We start from the raw sequence: 22,280 nt of genomic DNA, 5'->3' as shown, positions 1-22,280 counted from the left end.
ATGAGCATGTCTCAGGTGGGATGTGGTCATTCTATTCTGGCAGGGAACCTAGGCTTGGTCAGCATCCTCTCACAAATGCAAAACCTGCTGGAAACTTTTGCATGACGTGAGGTCTCAGCTGTGCAAAAGGAAATTTCATTTACTTTTGTATGAAGCATGATTCTTCAGGTGGTCAGTATTATGAATAATTTCAACTAGCAGAAAGCACAACAGAATTATAGAACCATGTGTCTTCTTGATGAAACTTTTGAGTGCTTCCTCCAAAATTGAAGGTTTGAGCTTTAAGAAGATGCTTTTCTTGGCACGACAGACTGGATGGACTGTCAACGAACCTGAAAAGACGGTTGTTTCATTGTCTGTGTGTGTACCACATTGAACCTTTTTCAAGGAATTATGGCGGACGAATCCTGACCCAAATCAGCATATTTCAATTCTTTAATTTTCTTTTTCAAGGTTAATGAATAGCTGGAATGGCAATTTTCTTTGTTAAAATCGAATGAAATAAGCCAAATGTGAGTATATCATGTAAAAGTTGAGACGGTATGAATGTGACCAAAGAAAAAAAAATTAAAAAAAAAATGATCTGTCCAGCTTCAAGAGTATCATTGTGCAGAAGAAATTGATATAATACACTGCTTCTAATCCGCATCGATGTACAAAAAACTGTGGTCTCTCCTTGTGTGACAATCTCACAAAGAATTAATGAAAGAAAAAAAAAAGGAAAAAATCAAATCAATTGCTATAATGAAGTGTAAGAAGAAATCAGTAATTGGTCCTGCTGTTGGCGGTTTCTGAGAAGGTCATATGGCGCCCATAAATGATCAACTGGGCATGGCTTCCCTGCATCAAACCTTCTCCATGGCTTCTCTTTGCCGCTCCAATGCAGCAAACTTGCAGGACCTGGATGCAGAGGCCTGCAACTGCTCACCACATTGTCCCCACCCAGCCCATGTTGGTTCCACCTATGATCAATGCCCTCAACTTCTCCACCAAAAACAAGCAAAAATGGGGGAAGAGAACCCAACTCATAGATCCTCCTCTCTTTCTGAACCTCCATCCATTTCTCAATTCTCCTCGTGTAGTCTCCTCCTCTCCATCTTCCCAAATCCATGACCATCACACCCGTATTGAAATAACATGGCTTCTTCCCTGCAAAAACGCCTGAAAGCTCCCCATCAAACCAGAACTTATCCGAGAAGTACTTTGTGAAGTTTGCATGACAATATACTGGAGCTCCAATCACTCTCGAACCCATCAGATTTGTTCTCCATAGCTTCTGAATATCGTCAACAACCACGACATCAGAGTCCAGATAGATCACACGATCGACACAGCCGTCAAGCATATCGGCCAAGTAGCTCCTGGCATAGTTCAGTGGGTTATCAAGAGCCCGACGGATGGAAGATGAGATGAGTCCCTTTACCAAACTCTCATTGAAGACATGAACTCTGAAATTCAGAGAGGGGAACACTGATCGTACAATCCCGGACAAGTCATCTGGATTCATGGAGTTGGAATCGGAGGCAATGAAATGAAAGAAAATGTTGTCAGGGCAAGAAGCGTGTCTCAAAACAGAATGAACTGCCGCCACAGAACCTCTCAAATATTCCACATCAAGCGTCATTGCTATGTGAACCAGAACCGGATCACAAACTGATACCAAACCCTCTTTCCCTGATGAAATAGGACATTGAGGTCCGTTTCGATACTCGGGTGCTTCAGCAAATTGCAGACCAACATGACTTTTGATCCCAGATTCACCAACCCCATCTCTCACTTTGCTGGGAAACGATCGAATAGCATTCGCAGGAGACAGAAACAACAGAAGAACCAAGACGAAGCCTCTAACACAAACCATGGTGTTTGCTTCCATTGCTTTCCTACCTTTGTCGTAAGAATTAAGTTTTATGAGAGGAATGGAAAAAGGAAAACGAGGGGAGAGAACATTCCAGGAAAGCAGAAAGAGTCAATGGTGTATGCCAAACACGTATTTTCCATTGCTTTCTTGGTTGAAGCTGTAAACCGAAACACGCTGTGATAGTGACTTTTCGCCGGTTGCATTGTGAAATGCCTTGGAATTTTCTTCCCATCCCCTCTGGCATTTAACTTATTTTAATTTTGGTTGGCTCTGTGGAGCCCGCTGCTCATGACATGTCACCACGTCCGAGGTATACAAATTTTACTTGGCTTGTTAATTAAGGGAATGTTTCTCGAACATGTGGCCACCTTGTCAAGAGAAAAACTTCTATTTTGCTTAATAATTGGTTTCGATATTTTGATTAAGGGGATGTTTCTCGAACATGTTGGCCACCTTGTATCCAAAGTTTTTTTTTTTAAGCACCTACCAAAGAAAAAGAAAGAAACCATCGACGATGATGTGATATTTGTACCTAAATTATATTCTAATCATCATATATTTTCAACCGCCCAGATTTGATTCAATACTTGATATTTTTCTGAACAAGCATGGGTGCTTTCCTTCGTATTTTCCTAAGGAACATGGGCTTTTTCTGGGAGGGTTCTCACCTCCATGTGTATGGGGAATCGGTAAGGTCAGAATTGAAACGTGGGAATTAGTTTGTGGGTGTTACAGGAAAAGTTCACGCGTATAGATTAGTGGTTGACGGCTGGTGTGTTCAAGAGTTTCTTGGGGTTAATCATTTTGACCACCATCAAGATTCAAGAAGATGTCTTTCAACCTTGTGACATCATAATGCCGATGGTCAATATAAAAAAACTTAAAATAATTATAAACTTTTTCTCAAGAAATTAAACGTGGGTTCACATACAGGTAAATTAACATCGTTGAAAATCAGTCTTTTGGGGACTCTCCTCCGCGTGCCTGTCCACGTGTCGAACCACGTGTCGCATATCTACATTTTTGCCCGTGTAGATGCCGTAGCTCCCGGGCCTTCCTATCCGGACCACGCATGCACCCTCACCTGAACGGGCAACCTCCTCCACCCAGCCTTTGGGCCTCTTCGTTACTTGTAGTCATTTTCCCTTGACATAGGAATGACTGATCGGATCTTTTCCAATCCTTACGTCCGTAATAGTGGATTGTCACACACTATTTTGTAACTCTTAACAGGTTGAAATGACAGTTGCATAACTTGCATCATCACACACCTATTGACAACGTCTACCTATCGCCCAATCTATTTTACAGGACTGTCATCATGACAGTAATAGTCAAAGTGTCAATTTAGCACAATCATGACTCCCTCATAAGTATTATAAAAACTCCCTGAGTATTATAAAAACCCTCCTAAAAACATAATTCAAGTATGCAAGACCAAAAGGGCTTTCCCTATTTACTCTTTTCTAGTTTCTACCCATTTTTTTGTGCCTAATTTGAGCTTTCGAAGGGTGTGTTGAGACAATCTGTTCAAACATCCTTTGAATAAGGAAGAAGGTGACCCAGTCCCCAACTGCTGGATAAAAGCTTTCACTACCACAACCAAAGAAAAATCTATCTTCGATTGACTTAGTACCAACAAGTCTCATAAAAAAATATGATGATAAAAGCGATGGTTTGTATGGTATCTATCATTCATAATATTATACTACGTATAAGTATAGATGGACTTTCCAATGGGTAATTGAAAAGGTCTATTTTTAAGAGTTCTTTTTCACCATAGCTTCAACCGAAGGAATCCCTTTAGGAACCACTTTTTTATGTTGGGCTGCTAATGAATTGATCTATCTACGGTCCAAATTTTTATGCCAACACGATACCTAGGGATTCATGCACGTCCAAGGTATGACGTAGACATGCATACTTTTTAAAAATTGGGAGGAAAGTTTGCGGCCTGTTTGGTTAATATTTTTTAAATTAAAAAACATATTTTGCAAACTTTCAATAAAAAATAATTTTTCTTAGTTTATTTTGAAAACGAGTTATTTGAAAGAGAAAATTGAGGTATTTTAGATGATTTTTGTAAAATCCTTTTAATAGCAATTGACAAAATTTTTAAATAAATAAATAAATAAAAATTAGAACTTTTACATTGTAAGTGTTTAAGTGTATAATAAAACTTTTTAAAATATTCAAACTCCTAAACTAAATTTTGTTCTTGAAAACAATTTAGAATCGGTTTTGAAAAACATTACCAAACAAAACCTTAAGATTGTTCTTCATATGGTAATACTAATACTCTTCCAAAAGGCATGGAGATTTTCTTTTGTCAAGTCATGAGAAGTACGGCAGGTGGGCTGCAATCTCATAGAATTTCAGGTTTTCGACTATGGGCTAAACATGATGCTGAACTTCTCCCTCAAAACGTAACAAAATACCATTCTAATTTCTAATCACTGGTTTGAATTTGAATTTCCTGAACCTAAACTAATTTTAAAACCCCTTCCGGGGATCTGATCAGGAGAGTCAGCTGTTCAAGGGTGGATTTACAAGTAAACCTTACTAAGATGATTCTGAGGAGGACCATGCCAATTGAGGGGAAATCATAAATCTCATACCAAATTGCAGCAATGTAAGGAGATAAACCACCACAGCATAAGATTTCTACCACGTAAATCACAGTCATAGAAGCTCTTTGATTCTCTGCTGATAAAGTAAACAGCAACAGACTCAGAGAAAAGGAAACCTAGAACACTAAAAATGTCCAACCCTTCCAATTCTCGAACCATAACCTGGGATAGAATCTCTCAGATAGATATCCTGCATCCTCTGAGAATTCATTTCAGGGAAGCAAGTAAATATAACTGGACCACTAGCATGTGTTTGTCGTGGCACTCAGATAGAAAGCAACAAATGGTTTAATCGAGCAAGAAGAACTAAACCTTTGTACAAAGTCAGACGTTACCACCAAAAGAGGATAGAAAAATCAGCCATGGCTTTAGCAGGTGAAAAAACAACAAAACCTAGAAGTGTGTAGGAGAGATTAAACCAAGAACGAGAACACATTGTAGTGGGTTTGTAGCTGAGGGGCAAATTTCAAACCTATCATCTTACTCTCTCGGGTGTGTAGCGGAGACGTGCAACATCTAGACTGGGGTATGAATCATTAAGTCAGCAACAACAAATACATTTATGCATGTCGAGGAGTCCATGCCTTGGTGCATTAGTGCATGCAAAAAATGCATAGAGTATACATCTCCTTTCAGGACATTAGAAAGAGAAGGGTAAACACATTCCAACTTCCAAGTATGAAATAGAAAACTGGGCACATTTGTACAAGTGTTTCACATCATGTGTGTTTGAACTTTGAAGTTCTGAACACACCAATCCTTGATAAGAGGAGGAAGTTCCTTTTTATAGCAAGTTGTACCTAAATATCGAGGAGAGAGAGACACCTAATGGGCCTCAATACAATAGCATAAAATGCAGGACAGAGAAAAAAGGGATTTATATTGCTTTCCACCCACTGACAGCTAGAGTACTTCCACTCAAAGCTGTTTCTATGTCCCAGATTCCTTCCCTGTCAAAACATGCCAAACCGCATAATATTCGGTCAAGGGTGTATGAAGAGAAGTAAAGAAGGGAAAGGAAAAACTACAAATGATAACAGCAAATATTGATCAATCCCACCTTAAAACAGGGTAAAAATGGACACATGATAAAATTGTATTAAAATTTAACTAATAAACAAGCCTGTGCCTTGTATATGGTGGATTTCCCAGCCTTCATAAATAAATCACTTCTGGATCAAGTACTACAACTATCATGCTAGTAGAAATATCAAATATTGTTGAATTAAGCTTCAGGTTCTAGAGAGAATGCACAAGCAAAGTAAAGACAAGTAGATGTATTGTGTGGCTAACTTTTCTTCCTTTTTTTTTATTGGAGTATATTGTAATTGATTTTGAACAATTTAGTTTCTACACCATTTTGAGTATTCACATTACCACATTGATTTCCTACATCAAGACATGCCAAATATAAAAAAAGTACCGAGTCAAGTTCATTAAGGTCCAATTCAGTTCCAAGCAGGGTCAGATCCTTATCCCTACACTGGCATCTTCCTCAATGAAAAACAGAGATACAGCATCTAGGTGATGATTAAAGAGACCATATACATAATATAGAAGGGGAAAAGAGCTTTCTTTTTAAGACCTAAAATAATCTCTTTAAGACCTAGAAATCATGCTGCAAGAACGACCAATCTTGAAAGGTGTAGCTCCTGTATTAAAGCCTACATCCCCATGTATGGGATCATACTGCTTCCTGCAGCCTGGACATCGCCCATCTGCCTCGAGAATTCTTTTGTGACAAAAAAGGCAAAGCCGGAATCCACATGTACATGGCAGAAAACTTGAGTCTGTGAGGTCCAGATCCTCACAGCAGATAGGACATGAAGAAGGCTGGGAGATGGTACTTTTCCATGCCCAAGGAATAGCTCTGTGGCAATGTCGCTCTGAATTCATCGGGAAAGTGCACTGCTTTGAGAGGTTTGGGAGAGACTGGGGACGCAAAGCATCATCAGGCCTCCATGCTCGAGAGTTCATCTGAGAGATAGGAACTACTCCCCCACTCTCTGTTTTCAGTAAGTCAACTCCAGAACTTCTTTTTGGTAATTCCGTATCAGCTGAACCAATCCTGGCTTCAGGCTTAACAGGAGGTTCCGAAATTGGGTTCTGCTGGTTGTCATTGATACCCAAAGCATCTGCAACAGCCTCCCAGTCATCCAGGCACCCATCATCCTCTTCCTCCTCACTGAGGCTTCTTGAGCAACAATCACTACTAGTGCTGCTGCTGCTCCTTGGATGATCTTTCCTTGAAGCATTACTGTCCAAACTGCTACCAACTGGGCTATTCAACAGGGATTCCAAATCGCTGTCATGGATGCTTGAATTGTCATTCTCTTCCTCTCTTGACCTCATTTCTGAGGTCTCCACCAGCCTGTTCTGCATATGGGGTATTTGCATGCATGATGGAGGAGACCCACCCCTTCCACTGGAATCCACCTCGCATCCCTTGTTCTTGACTGTGTTACAATCCCAAATCAATTATCAAGAAACAGTTTTTAACATATTGCAATTATTATATAAATTTTACAAGGCATCTCTATTTCAATTCTTGCCTTAGAAGAGGAAAAAAAAAAAAAAAACCCATGAACCAAATCTTTCACTTTTCCTTTTTTCTTTTTCATTTGAACAACTTATCTGGAATTCTTAATCTAAACAAAAGCAAAAATGGGAACTAGTAATAATAACCCTTCTGTAGGCTTCTCTAAGCGAATGAATTAAAAGAAAAGGAAGACTACTTGGCTTTTGGTTTAGCTGACCCAAATAGTTGGGATTAAGGCTTTACTAAAGTTGAACATTTGAATTTGCTTTTGGTTTTTTTTTTTTTTTTTTCTAAAGAAATAAAACTCACCTCAAAGGCTCAACCAAGCCAACTAGTTGCACCAGGCTCAGTTCACTAGAATTTTTTGTTTTCTTTGCTTCTGAACTGAGATTCAAAAATACAATTTTACTTTTCACTGCATTTTCCACCTATCAAACAGCGCTTAGTCTTGTGTTTGGTAGTTGAGCAAGGGGGAAGAGAAACGGCAATAAAATTCTCAATTTCATGTCTACATTGTCTTTGTTTTGAAACTTGTTTCCTGTGCACAACTTAAAAGGGGAAAAAAACCTAAGACTTAATATTTCAATTTTCTCTTCTTTTCCTATATTTTCCAGGTAATCGATAGAGCATAAAGGACTACATTCTGCTGTTCTATAAAATTCAGACAAAACAGGTGAAATGAATTTTATCCATCACATACCTTGAGAAAGCCACTGTTCACGCCGAACATCCAGCTTGCTCTGCTTCAATCTAGCCGACCTGTTCGTCTGAAAAGCAAATCACAACAAAAAATAAACTCATCCATCAAAGTCACGACAATTTAAATGATTCAGAACAACATTTCCCGAGAAAATAAAGGAAAAAATAAAACAAAATAAAATTGCGTTGGACATGACTGATAAGCCATCCAAAACAATCCAAAACCTTATGATCCCTTCCAGTTTGCTAAATTTCTCAGTAAGTGAGAGAAAGAAAGAGACGATGATGGTGCTTATTACCCTCTTTTTCTTGGCAAGGTCCTTAGAGAAAGGAGGAAGAGGAGAAGAGGAGTTGGAGATGGAATCAAAACCCATTGAGAATTAGAGAATGAATGAAGGATAAACCCTAATTCAAAAACCCGCAAACAAAGACAGAGAAGGAGAGGCGTGGTGGATAATAGAGACCGGATAACGAAAACCCCTGCTTGTTTTGCGCTCCACTCTCTATTTCTCTAATGGCCCTGATTTATCCTTTTCTCCCTTCTTTCTAAATTACTTTAATGCCCTTTTCTTCTAATATATAAATATAATTGTTAATATATAAAAATACATATATTTATTTTTGCCATTGAAAAAAATCATTTAAGTGTAAATTATAAATTATATTTATGTAGTTAAAATTATTTTTGTTACAGGTGTGGTGGAGGGTATTTTGGTAATAAGAGGGGAGTAGCATTTGGTGGAGACAAGTGGAAGGGTATAACGAAGGAGGCGGAACGTGAACTCCGCTCTTAGAGTACTCCGTCGCACGTACCTGGCCACTTGGACGGTCCTAATCCTGCCTCTATTATTATTATTATTATCCATTTTCCAGAAAAAAAATTAAAATTAAAGTTTAAATGTAATTATTGTTATGAGAAATTTGTGTTTACAAATAAGATTTTTATTTGAGATAACAATGCTAATTATAATATTTCAATTTTTTTAATAAAACAATTCTAAACAAAATTTATAAAAAAAAATTATTTGATTAAAAAGTATCGAATCATCTCAAATTTATAATTCCAATTCCTCCAATATTTAAACTTGAAAAGCAATCAACAAGTAAGATTATTTTTACAAAATATATATATATATATATATATATATATATATATATATATTTGCCCTTTAATACTAAATTACATAAAAGCCCTTTAATATTGCTTATGTGGCCATCACAACATCACCCTACAAATTTTTGAGAACCATATTTTTCCCAACTTGTAAATTTCGTTAAGGAAATTTACATTTCCCTTGTATCATCCCATTTGGGAAGAAAAGGAGGTGATGGGTGGATTTATATGTACTACAAGACAAGTCCAGAAGCTTTTCAAACAGCCACAAGGATTGGCTGTTGTGTGGCTGTGTCTCGTTATTTCAGAAACCTTTTTACAATACATTGCAAAAATCCTAAACCATCTCCAACCATCATATTCATCCATATCACTAGACACCCTGGAAAGGAAAGCTTTTGCCTATATTCTACAAGTAACAATGATAGGAGAAGCATATCGACAAAATGTTGGGAGTTCAAATGTGAGCTATATATATAAATATATAACAGGAGACAATCTAACACCTGGCCCTTCAAATGTGAGAGCTTTTCTGCTATGTTTTCCCACCAACTTGGATCATTTTCCTTTGCTGGCAAGTTCTGCAGCTGAAGAGCTTCAATCCACTGTCATGAACCACCCATATTGAAAAAATATGTTAGGGAGAGAGGATGAAGATGCCAAAACACCACTCAGAAAATATTTTCAATCCAAATCACACAAGGGTTTGTCTTATCAGAAAATTCCCATAAAACCAAATATTCTAGTAAAAAACTTGATATCCTGGTTTTATACTAATAGGAATAGAAATTCAATGATTAAAGTCCCTTTTAACACTACCAACAGAATAGGTTTAAACATAAGGTTCTCATGCTTTCTATTTTCAAATTCCCTCTTCAAAGCTTTCTTAACATCTTAAAAATTAGATTGATTGTAAAAGAGCAAGGATGCAAGTGTTTTTTTTTTTTTCTTCCTTTTTTATAAAGAATATTAAATAGGACACAGCAGACTAGTGGTGATTAATGAGAAAAGACCACATTTACCTTGAGCATAACAGTCCGGCTGAAAAATATATTAGACAACTATGAGGCTGATAAGAATCTGTGAAATCGTTCTACTCTTGCCCAGTTTCGTTGTGATACTTCGCTCCCTGTCAACTTTCTTCTTTTCCATCTGGTGCGGAAGAAGTAGTCTTCTGTGTCCAGAACATACGAGATCTGCCAACAAAGACTTTGATATCAGGAAAAAGAAATGATTAACCAATACAAACAAAACAAACATATGTGTATGTATCTTATGGGCACATGTCGACTGCAATTAACTTTATCCTTCATTATTGCAATGAAACAAAACCGCCAGTAGTATAGATAAAACTCAGTGTGGGAAAGAATATTACCAATATGGGCCCAGTTGAATGCATTAAAAAATAATATTACCAAAAAATAAAAGGAGAAAGAAGAGAGATTATTGAGAAAACAAAAGGGGGATATAGATCTGACGAAATGAATGAGGAAGGAAATGCATCCTCAAAATTTACAACACCATCCCTTTGTCTTTAATTCAATGCCTTTACATGGCTTCAGTGCATACCCTTTTAACAGAACTTAGAGACATAAGCAACTAATGAGTAACCATTTATTCCTGTAATGACAGTGATGCAATTGGTTTCTAATTTCACTAGTGTGAGCTGCATGTGCTCCAATAATAACCTTTAAAATAGAAAAAAATATGCTGTAAAAAGGCATGGAAATTTACTAAGATCTAACAGGAGTCAAGGTAATAAATTTTTTCCCACTCGGTCAGAAGACGGTGCAACATGTAAGTTTACAAAGAGAGTCCAAGAAATAGCCTAATCAAACCAAAATCTAAAATATTTCATGTATGTATTGCACAAATCCAAAAGAGAATGGAAACAAACAATAAACACTCAAGAACTAGGCAATGCCATGTTCGAAACACACGGCCAGCACAATTGGGAGGTGCTCTTGCTTGAGAATGGAAACATATAAGGTTCTAGCTCCAGGCCTACCTGATTCATGATCCTTGAGGGAGGAATTGTGTATCTATAGTTATATCCCCATATGGCTGGTTGTATTAAAAGAATAGAAGGAAATATCATCATATTTTTTATTGGTCCCTGCTGGGATCGAATCTGGAACTTCCCACATCCTTACCCCAACCCCTTGCCACTTGAGCTCCATTATACATAGACACTTAGGATAGAGCATAATAATCAAAATGGCAATAAGACAAGGAGGTCTTATGAACATTTGCCAGAATAAGGAAAGCTCCATGAGATGTAAAGGTCCTAATTGGAGCTATAACAATGAAATCATGGTTGCATTTAAGGTATATAATAATCTGTACAAAGAGTCAAGTACAAAAGGATAGTAGTGACTTTGTAGGATAAAGGAAAAGTGCATTGCTTATTTCTTTGCCATAATGGTCACTAATAAAACAAGGGGAACATGGAAGAAGTATTTTTCTTTATTCTCCTGGAAATGCAGTATGATGAAGATTTCATCTATAAAATTGAAATGGGTCATATTAAGAAGGAAAGTTCTTCTGGAATGTTGTGTTGCGTCACCACTGCATAAAAGGGAAAATTGACAAACCAGCTGAAAAGCCAATCATACTTTATAGTGCATAATGTTGTGTGCTAGTCAGTGGGAGGGTGTTTTGTATGCTCTTTCATGGTGTTTTTGTCTTTTTTCACTCCCTATGTATACCTCCCATGTACTTGGGGTGTGCCCCCCCTTTTTTTGTCATCTTTAATATATTGTTGGTTGCCTATCAAAAAAAAAAGAAGAGAAAAAAGACATATAATCAAAGAAAGCATAGCTGAATTTAGATTTTAAAATGTGTGAGCTTAGAATTGAAACTCAATATTCTAGGAATTTAGAGTTAGCTCCCATAGAAGGATAATGGATAGTGTACTGAGAGTTGGCAACAGAAGGCCAGACAACACCAGTGTAAGAGGTAATATGGTGAGTTGAAAACACTAAATTCTGTGATGCAAAGGGATGGTCGACATGTAAAGACCACGCTGGTTTAAAAATTTAACATAAGAATGGCACTGGATATTGGCATAATGTAAAAGCTGGACTCATAAATACCCAAATAGTCTAAACAAGGGTTTATTGTATGATCACAAAGCATATCTTTGATAACATTTTAGTTCCACACTAACTACTGACAGCGAGATACCTTGGATGAGGTGCAAGCTATCTTACACTCCAAACCATTGACCAGATGAACATCTTCCATAGCCAAGCATGTAGCAGACAGATCATCAAGACCTCCATATTTATGCTTGTTTCTGTAAATATAAATTAAATGTAGCAAGTCACATAGTTATGAATATTAGTTCCTAGTTAAAATCTACTCTATGCAACCAATCCTTAAAAGCTTCTTTTATCAAAACATGAATGAGTTGCAATCTATAAAGCATTGTCCATTTGGTGGGTTGGACCTTCATCAATCAAAATTCCCATGTTTCTTGTAATGGTTCTCAACCCATGCTACAAAGCATGTCATTTGGCTGGGCAGTAGAAACACTCCACTAAACTTTGCTGAACTATGTAGACTTGAATTATGATAACCCTTACCTCTGAAGCATAATACCAAGTGGCTCCTTTTTGCTAGGACGAGATGACAGAAAATCGTTGTGCAGATAAGCTGCAAAATTAGGGTCCATTGAAACTGCAACTACCTCAGGCTTTTCACTTCCACTGTCCATCAGCTGGATGGACAACCGAGATGGGGAAGATGACTGAAACAAAGACAAAACAACTCAAATATTGAGGAACAGGTCTCCAGTACTACCTGAAGCACATATTCCATGCAAATAATTAAAATTAAATAAATTAAAAGAAAAACCAGAAACACAAAGGACTTACATATTCAAACCTATATATGTTATCATCATGAAGAAAAACACATGCATTTTCATGATATACCGAATCAACAAACTTCCCAGATCGCCGGGATTTCTCATAGTCATAAAGTTGAAGAAGTTTATTGTCCATCTCATCAGTAGCAACAGTTTGAAGCTGCAGAAAGAACTATAATTTAGAACCTTCGCAGGAAAGCAAGGAACAAAAGAACAAAATGGACTTAAAGTCTGCATACCTGTTTGACCAATTTATAAATCAGTTTGTCTAATGTGAACAACACATATGACTGGTTGCCAAGAATGGCTCGGCAATCATCCTCAAATTTTGCATTATCAGAAGAACCATCTAGCAAATTGTATAATGCACTCATAAATCTGCACCACATAAAGGAACAAACCAAAAAATGATATTATATTAGGCACTTCTAAGTTGATTAAGAGACACAAAACATGTCACATAACCACCTAGAATAGAAGTCGGGAGGATTAGTATCCTTTGAAGCTCTCCATTTCATTTCAGCAGATGTGGAATTTACTTTTGCTGATAGAATTCTTTCATACAGTACCTGGCAAGTTATGAAAGAAAATAATGTAATTAAAGAGCAAAAAAAACTAAACAGCATTCCTACCAAAAGAAAACAGAGAGAAAGAAATCATATCTTACTCGATGAAGCCTAAAAAGCACATAAAAGGTGTCATTTCCATAAAAAACCCGAGAATCATTCTTTTCTTTGTCATGCAATGATGAAGCCACATGCTTTGCAAGAGGCTTCACAGTCGGTAGAAAACGTTCTGACAATGGCAATATCACACCATTCCCTCCAACAAAGTTTGCATCAGCTACTCCATCGGCCTCACCTTCACTCTCAGCCTTCCCATCAAGCTCATCATGTTCTGCATCTTCCTCCTCTTCCTGCTCTCCCCTAGAGCACTCATCACCTGCAGACTCACTGGCTGAGACATCTTCACCAGCCTCAGAAACATTTTCACTGTCCTCATCATCAGCATCTGCACCATTTTCTCCTCCAGCAACCTGGCAATCCCTCTCTTGTCCATCACCTGCTTGGAATTGCCGCCTTTCAGAACTGTGCTTTGCCAAAGGCACAGCCTGGGTACTAGCATCTCCATAGACAACAAAATTATCCTCCTCAAAATCACCATTAGGTGATAATTCTCCCTCTTCTTTTTCAATTTTGGATGGTCCAACAGATTCTGCATGATATTTGTTCAATTTAGTGCCTTCAGAAAGCACCCCATTTGCTGATATAACTGTTCTCATAACATCACCACCCTGGAGCATACAAATACTTTAATATCAAACAATGGATACCCTAAACCAAGGCCAGAGGATCCTAAGTCCTCACAACTATAAAATCATACCTCTGATGAAGCATCAAAACCAGGTTTGTGTTCATGAGCTTCCTCAATAGCAACATTGCCAGGCCTTGAAGGAGTTGAGACATGCCCTTCACATTTAAAATGATCTCGATTTTTCAGCACATGTTTAAAAAGAATGATAAAAATATATACAAAAATTTAACAAGGTAACATCAATCAAAAGCATAAACCATGAAAAGGACATTATTTATATCTGGTCCCAATAGACAAACCTGACATCACTTCCATGTGGGCTCTGCCAAGATTGTTTTCTGCTCCAGTAGCAAGTGACGCATTTGAATCAATTAATTGTTCACCAGAACCAACTTGTATGTTAAATCCAGAAATTTTCTCAGTTGCAGCTACATTCTTTAGCTCTTTCTCAAGCCGGGGAGGATCATCTTTAGAGATGTGACTTGAGTCATGATCGTCTTTGGGTAAACTATCCCCATTCACCAAACTAGCTCTGCAGGAGTTTGCTGATTCTGGTATAGCATTTTCATCTCCATTACTGGCAAGATTTGGTTGCTTGGAATTCATGACAGCAGCCTCAGCACCAGGGCTTCCATCTCTTTCACCTGTGCTTGATGCACTACTTTTGACAGCACCATGCCTTGCCTTTGCGACATCTTCAGCACCCTCTTCCCTGTCGACTCGAGAAGGAACCCCCAGCATTGGCTCCAAGAAGGTAGTCCAAAGCCTCATAACTTTATTCAACTGCTCATTGGTTGTGCAGACCTCTTCACATGAGTATTGGACAAGCTTATACAAGTCATCATGAATGTTGACATCCGAGTATTCAAACTCCAAATTTGGATTTACAAAACGTCTGTTTCCCGCAGCAATGGCCAAAAGCATATCATCCTCATTCTGCTTTTCCTCTTTAAGTTCTTTGATCTCGGCCACTAGGGCTGTGCATCCAAAGCACGGAAAAGACCCATAAAAATAAAGAATTGAAGCACCAGAATAACAACTATATCAAAGAATATATAAAATATGTGTTTTTAAATAAAATAAAATAAAAATTTGTAAAAACTCTTATATGATTAACATGCAATTTACATGCTTTATGCATAGAACATAGTTTGAATGAGATTTTTCCTTTTTTACCCCCCTTTTTTTTTTGGAAGGCACTTTTACTTTACCACCTCAATCTTATTTTTTTTTTAAAATGAATCAAAGAAAAAGCAGCACATCAAAGAAGTTATAGATGATAGAACATGCCTTCGATACTACTAATCACAAAATGGAATGCAATACTATATTAAGAATATGCTGTGAAAAAACTCATTAATGTGAGGCGGAGCCACAAAGTTTAAGGCTTGGAATTAGCCTTTTTATTAAAAGAGGACATGAGATGCATACATGATGACTATAAGAGACTCCAATCTATATCTCATGCTTTATAGCCTTTGTGTGATGAATATATAAGTATTTTTTCCATATCAAGGCTTAACTGGGAAGAGCTACCTAACATTAAGGATGGATCATTTTCTCTACATCAAAGTTCAACTTACATTTTGTGCTCAAGTTCTTTGAATCTTGTTGCTTGAAATAAAAGCTCCGGTGGTCAAGTGACTTGTAATGGTTCTTAGCGTAGATTTCAGCCCAAACTTTGTTAAAATCTGAGCGACACCTAGACCACTCCTCATGTTTCTGCTTCAAGCGAGATAATATAACCGGCAATGCAAGAGATGTATTTTTACGCAATGTGTCCAATGCATCCAGAGCATGGTCACCATATAAACGATCGATGCATCGTAAATTTAGAACTACAAGAAAAAGTGAAGAAAACAAGCAAAGAGTCAGAAACAAAAGAAACCAAATGGTCAGAGTTAAAACGGATATCCCGAAAATTATTTGCCCATAATCAGCTTAGAGATGAGAACCTGTTAAGTGGCCTTCAATCTGGATTGGACTCCCCACACTATTATCACTGATGGAGTTCAGCAAATCTTCAGCATGCTTAGCAGCTGAAGTCACAGATTCTAACAACATATCCAGCTCAAATCTGAAAGCATCAAACAATGATTCCAAGATCACTTACCAAAGCAGAGAACTTTGGAAGAATCAAAATTACCAAGCTGAATACATAAGTAAACTCAATATATCATAAAATATTGGCTAAATTTAAAAAATAAAAATAGAAAAGCAAATAATAATAATAATAATAACCTGGCCTTCTAAAGACTATTAACAAACTCATTACCTATCATCTTCACACCTAAACAGGCTTTCTTCATACTGGTTTCGGCGCATATGTTTAAAAGAGTAATCCTCACTACCTGAAGTCACAGATACCCATTGGTCATTTAGCACTTGAGCGCCCAGCTCTGATCTCTCCTTTGCTATAGCTATGGGATACTGCATAACAACAAGCATCAAAGAATTAGCACACCATATAGGCATCCTTGATAATATCCACATTAACAAAAGCATAAAATAAAATTTATATACATCCTCTGGCAAAAGCCGATAGCTTGGAGTACAACGTTCACAGTTAGAGAGGTCAAGCTCCTGAATGGATTTTCCCATATACTTCTCCCTGCATCTATCTTTTTCCTTAGCTCCTTCCATTTCCCGCTTCTGCTCTTTATCTTTCTCCTCTGCTCTCATTGATCTGGATAAATGTCCTTCATCCCACAAAGATTCTGCCATCAAGAGAACAGAATCATCAAATTTCATAAACTACATAAGAAAATTTGAACATCAAAAGACATCATATCATGTTCCATACTTTTGTTCATAACACCAGCAAGGAATCCATCTGCAAGAAAAGTATTAATCAGAAAAACCTTTAAGAAAGTGAACCCAAAGAAAAAACTCAAGAGATAGTAAATTTATGCCTACCAATATTCTCACAACGTTCCAAAAATTCATTGAAACCATCCATAAGATCTGGATATTTTCCAAGTAAGTCAGCAACCTGAAATTAGAAAGCTTCAGATGAAATTACATCCGAGTTATGGAAATCACTGAAGCCAACTTCTAAGATAAGGTAAAAGTGAAAATACCTATCAAGAATTCTTTTCTTTTCAAACATTCTAGCAATAAATTTTTAACTAGTTGCTTAAGTTGCAGAAAGATGACTTCTACTATTTTCTCCACAGCTTTCTATCACTATTCTACAGAACACATTTCCTCGAAATAATATTTTTCTACCAGAAAAAAACTTATTAAGATGTCTGAACTACTAACATCTGGCAATTAACTTTCAACTAATCTTTTTTCTTCTAATAGATGACCATTTTTCATTGTCCTTGCTTTGTCTCAAACCTTGAACCTCCCACATCCCCAACCCAACCCAACCCCTTGCCACTTGAGCCAGGCCCCAAAGGCAACTTTCAACCAGTTATCTAAGCAGCAGAAAGATGACTTCTGGTGTTTTTCACACAACTTTCAACCACCATTCCACTAAGCACACTTCCTCCACATGGATATTTTCCCACACAAATGGAACTTCTCAAGGTTTATGAACTACTTGCTTTAAAACTCAAAGAGACAGATTAAAAAAATCATCATCAGACATCAAGTTCTACAAACGCATCCTATGCTATCCAAAAACAAAATATAACAGTACAATATTTAGAGTTTGTTATGATAAAAAAAAAAAAAAATACTCAACATTTAAAGTGTTTCACACTTAGCATGTATGTTATTTAGTTGGTTACTATGATGTAGACTACCTAACTATAGTGTGTCACGCTTTTTTCATTGTGTTTTTCCCCAAAATATTGACAAAGTAATGGATAACCATATGTTTATTATTCAGCAATGTAAAAGAGGGGAAAACAATAATGCTCTGACCTGTGAGAACTAACACCAACCCATTTAAATTTATTTTGATAAGGACAGAGAATATATTAAGCAGTGTCAAACAAAAAGGGGCAGAATATCAAACTCATCTAAACTGTGTTCAGGATTAAAGGATAATAGATAACAACGAACAAAATTAAGTAGCTCAGATTGTGCAATGCATACCAAAGTCTGCAATTCACTCCGTGAAATTATTTCTTTGCTATAAATATGAAGGCACTTTAAGAATGCCTGGTAATCATCCATGCTGCATAACTTCTCCTTAACTTTTTCACAGAAGATGAATTCTTGGTTGCACATGCCTGTCAAGAGATTTGGCAAAAAAAAATGTTAGCAAATAAAAGAACAATAATGCAAGATAAACAAGGTTACTAAAGAATTAAAAGAAATGAACTCTGAGACTTTAAACATAAAACCATAGGTCTACAATAGAGCACAGACATTCACTCAAAAGAGTCAAATGAAAAACAAAATTTTCTTTGATCAAGTTTGGGGATCAAACCATACTAACCAAATATCCTGACAAGGTGTTTATGATATAGTATGAGCAAATTCTATTGAGATCATTATTAGATATTGACTATTAGAAATAGTAGATTGAAAATTTTTTGTTTTATTAAGAATGGCAAAGTAAACTGAAATATTCAACAAATATATGTGGACAAATGCTCAAAACCACAATCTAGTTCGAGCAGGATAACATCTGGGAAAGGAGCTAATGGTAGCCCAGTTATAGAACAAAATCACAGGAACTACTAAACACTAATGACAGTAAAAAAAGATCCAGTTTATCAGATATTAGAAACCACAACATGCAAACAATATATACTGAACTGGGTTTAGCTCCATCTCTAGTGCATCATAACAAATTAAACAACATAGGATGTAACAGCATTATACGAAATATAAAATAAAAGAACATAACGCATGTGCTATCCTGAACGCATTTGGAGTAAATGAAGGCGGAATCATTAGCAAGCATCACCATGAACGAGTGCTAGACATGCTTAGGCACAGCTACCATATGTCAACATGAGTTCAATACACAATCTCTTCATAGCAAGAAGAGTCTTATGAATAAGGGATAATAACCCACAGAAAAAAAATTCATACAAAATGGCAACAAATAAATGTTGTCAGATGATATGTTAAAAAAAAAAAAAATCATTTTTATACTTACAAGGCCTGAACATAAAATGCATACAACCTAAGTGGCTAATTATACATAACATGCACAGAAACATTCCAAACAAGCACGAATATGTGATTAAACAGTCAAATAGCATCATGGACTCACTTTTTAATGCATCTTTATCATCATATGAAGCCAAAATAGGATTTGCCCCAAAACCTTCAACCTTCCGTGAAGATTTCCTTTTCTCAGGAAGACGCTGCAAGTTGAAGTCCCTATTGTTTTCATGACTGGGCTCCCTATCATCCTGATCACGATTCCTTCTATCCCTGTTCTCCTTTTCAGTCCGTCTCTTCTGCTCCTTGTGTATCTTCATCATTGCTTTATCATCATCCAGATCGGTACGATAGATGCTAGAGTCACGATCAGCATGGGAAGGAATAATTTTATCCCGCCAGCAACGTTGCTGAAAGATAGAAGGTCCATTTGCATATTATCATAAATGAACCAGAAAGGAAAACAGAAAAGAGAGGAGAAAGAAGGCAAGATGGAATTACCTTGTCCACATGCATTTGCCGCAGTGTGGGCGTAGAAGAATTCCGCTCATCATAACGCTGGATGGTGTTTCGACCATATGGAAGATGCTGAGCAGAGTGCATTGCCGAAGATTCTGGTAAAAATCTTACAAATTCTTCAAGCAAGTCTTTATGATCACTGAAAAGTACGGCCACCTGAAAAGAGATATAATACAATCTTACATGAATAAAAATATTTGAAGAAGGAAAACTGCCTAAAATGTAATAGCACATATTTAAAGGTCAAAACAGAAGATAACAGAAACAAACCTCACGGTAGACCTCATGTATGTCCTTGTTCTCTCTACGATACATATTCAAAATGTCCAAAAAGGATTTATAGACATGATCATCATTTTGGAAACGTTTCTGCATGAAAACAAATCCTTTATTTGAAACCCTTACAAACTGAAATCAGCATTTCAAAATGCAACAATTAAATATAATATTTCACCTTGATTTTGTTTACAAAATTAATAGCTTCTTCAAACTCAACTGTCTTCTTTGGGGGAGGTTCGTCCTCTGGGAGGGTAATTTCATATCCTTTAGGCAGGAAGGTATTAAATCCGAAAATTAAGTTATTGTGCCCCTTGAATAACTCCTTCACCCTTGCTATGACACCTGCAGTGTCAGTCCTACAAAAACAAAACAATGGGATGAATGTATAAGATGTTTCATTCAACACCCCTGAGCTAATTGAAAACTTGTGAGGATCTAAATTTCGTACCTTTGAGCCTTAAAGTCTTTCATGACCTCAAGGAACGTGTCATATTTTTCTCTTTGGTCTTGAAACATCTCCTTCACCTCCTTGAGATAGGTCAAGGCATCAGTCGTTGTTAGTTTCGGCATGCTACCTCCCCCTCCTCCTCCTCCCCCTCCTCCCCCTCCTCCTCCTCCACCAGGGATTTGGGGTTGCCCATAGCTTCATTGCCACAAAATAAATAATAAATAATCAAAAACCCAACAATCATCCAGGTAGATCAACCTATCCATTCTTCAAAAGTTGCAGTCCCATCTATATTCTGCTATTAGTCAATACGTATTGAAAAAAAAATTCCAGGACACTTTTTCCTTAAGAAAGAAGATAAATTTAAGTTGAGACAATATGTTTCCTGGAATTAACTGATGAGAGATCCAAAATTTATTGAGATATCCTTCACAAGAAAAAGAAAAACCCCAATGTTTTTTCTTCCCCAGGAACCAGTTTCCATCAAAATGACTTGAGCATAAAAGGGCAAATCCAAAGGGGTGCCGTTCTGATAAACAATATCAAAGGCACACAACAAAACATGGAAGAGAAGCCACCACAGATTTCAAAACTTTCTATCAGAAACGGCGAACCCGTTCGCAAACCCTATACAAATCCACGAAATTCCACGATCATACATAACCAAACAAAACAACAAACCAAAAAATAACAAATAACAAACTACTACCAATAACATGATCAACTATGGTTCAATTCACTACCAGAAAAATCAAAACACAACATTCAAACTTAAAAGAAATACCCCAATAGCAATCCAAAAATTCCAGAGAGACAGATAACAATAGTACTCACGAATCCCCGCGAGACGAACCGTACGGTCGTTTGAATTGAGACCCTACATAGCCATCATCTCTTAATCGCTTCATCCCTCTGCAAAAACAAAAACAACTTTCTCACTAAAATCACGAACCGCAGGGAAAACATAAACACATTTTCGAAATCAAAGGCGAGAAAATCCACCCCCGTGTTTCCCAGAGTTTCTCGGGAAAATAGGGCAAGAAACAAACTGAGCAGATCTACTTCGAAAAATGAAGAGAGTTTAATCCTTGTATCAGCTTCGTCTCATAATAGAATTTCTTCTTTCTTCCACGTTAGGGAACACTAACTTCAGAAAACCAACAGGAATATTTGTAACAAGTATATCTATATTTTCATTTTTATATTATAATTAATATATATATATATATATATATAATATTTATGCAATATTTTGTTCAATAAATAAAAATATTAAAAGATATAAAAATAACTAAAGGAAAATACTTTTTCTTGTATTACATTTTACTATGAGAAATAAAAAAATATTTAAAATTAATTAAAAAATTTTATATATTTAATCTTTATATAAAAATAATAATTTTGTGTTTTTTTTTGTTATAACTTATAACTTGAAAAGTTATATTAAACATAAAAACTTAAGATTTGTTTGGCAACTATTTTTTAGAATAAAAAATACAAAAAACATATTTGATAATCAAAACACAACATTTTTATAAAACATCTTTTAATTATTTTATATTATTTTCACTTGTTTTCTTAAAATTGTTTTAATAAATAATTATATAAACATGTAAAATAATTAAAAATAATATATATATATATATATATATATATTTATTTAAATATGTTAAAAATATTTTAGGTTTTCAAACATATTTTTTGTTCTACAAAAATCAAAAAATAATTTTGAAAAACTATTATTAAAAACTATTTTTCATAATTATTTTTAAAAATAGTTACCAAGCTTCTTAATTTATTATATAAGTTCAAAAATAAAGTTTGTTTTAGTGAAATAACATTTTCCGAATTTAGCTATATAAATAAAATAATTCAAATAAGTATAAAAACTTTTATTAAAGCTAAAAAAAAAATTAAAATTTCCAAAAATTAATTCAAA

General features: G+C 36.1%; 3 protein-coding genes across 5 annotated transcripts; all 3 read right to left on the bottom strand.

Moving 5' to 3' along the window:
* Window positions 1-584: 584 nt before the first annotated feature.
* Window positions 585-1,939, bottom strand: LOC100243965 (probable galacturonosyltransferase-like 10). Its single transcript, XM_002281730.4, has one exon. It carries the CDS (start codon window positions 1,871-1,873, stop codon window positions 740-742), a length of 1,134 nt encoding a protein of 377 aa, XP_002281766.1. The 5' UTR covers window positions 1,874-1,939; the 3' UTR covers window positions 585-739.
* Window positions 1,940-5,897: 3,958 nt separating this feature from the next.
* LOC100261085 (uncharacterized) lies at window positions 5,898-8,243 on the bottom strand. Its single transcript, XM_002281708.5, has 3 exons — window positions 8,026-8,243; window positions 7,728-7,794; window positions 5,898-6,944 (listed from the first exon to the last, which is right to left on the bottom strand). The coding sequence occupies exons 1-3, from the start codon at window positions 8,098-8,100 to the stop codon at window positions 6,088-6,090; spliced, it is 999 nt and encodes a 332-aa protein (XP_002281744.1). The 5' UTR covers window positions 8,101-8,243; the 3' UTR covers window positions 5,898-6,087.
* Window positions 8,244-9,094: 851 nt separating this feature from the next.
* Window positions 9,095-21,542, bottom strand: LOC100254234 (paired amphipathic helix protein Sin3-like 2). Of its 3 annotated transcripts, XM_002281755.5 has the most exons (24): window positions 21,344-21,542; window positions 21,176-21,253; window positions 20,342-20,536; window positions 20,069-20,249; window positions 19,885-19,983; window positions 19,597-19,770; window positions 19,205-19,505; window positions 18,073-18,209; window positions 16,942-17,017; window positions 16,829-16,858; window positions 16,549-16,742; window positions 16,301-16,455; window positions 15,981-16,102; window positions 15,609-15,863; window positions 14,325-15,002; window positions 14,095-14,180; window positions 13,379-14,005; window positions 13,180-13,280; window positions 12,951-13,089; window positions 12,719-12,871; window positions 12,428-12,591; window positions 12,027-12,138; window positions 9,863-10,036; window positions 9,095-9,445 (listed from the first exon to the last, which is right to left on the bottom strand). In XM_002281755.5, the coding sequence occupies exons 2-23, from the start codon at window positions 21,247-21,249 to the stop codon at window positions 9,902-9,904; spliced, it is 4,188 nt and encodes a 1,395-aa protein (XP_002281791.2). In that variant the 5' UTR covers window positions 21,250-21,253; window positions 21,344-21,542; the 3' UTR covers window positions 9,095-9,445; window positions 9,863-9,901. The 3 variants fall into 3 exon arrangements, 2 of the variants coding, with proteins under 2 accessions (XP_002281791.2, XP_059598843.1); XR_787643.3 differs by lacking the exon at window positions 12,027-12,138 and having other exon boundaries at window positions 21,344-21,514; XM_059742860.1 differs by lacking the exons at window positions 9,095-9,445; window positions 12,027-12,138 and having other exon boundaries at window positions 9,747-10,036; window positions 21,344-21,514.
* Window positions 21,543-22,280: the final 738 nt, after the last annotated feature.

This window comes from Vitis vinifera, chromosome 14 (assembly GCF_030704535.1).
Source record: "Vitis vinifera cultivar Pinot Noir 40024 chromosome 14, ASM3070453v1".
Lineage (NCBI taxonomy): Eukaryota > Viridiplantae > Streptophyta > Magnoliopsida > Vitales > Vitaceae > Vitis > Vitis vinifera.
Note: the sequence above shows the minus strand (reverse complement) of the source record. Positions and strands in the feature narration are given on the sequence as shown.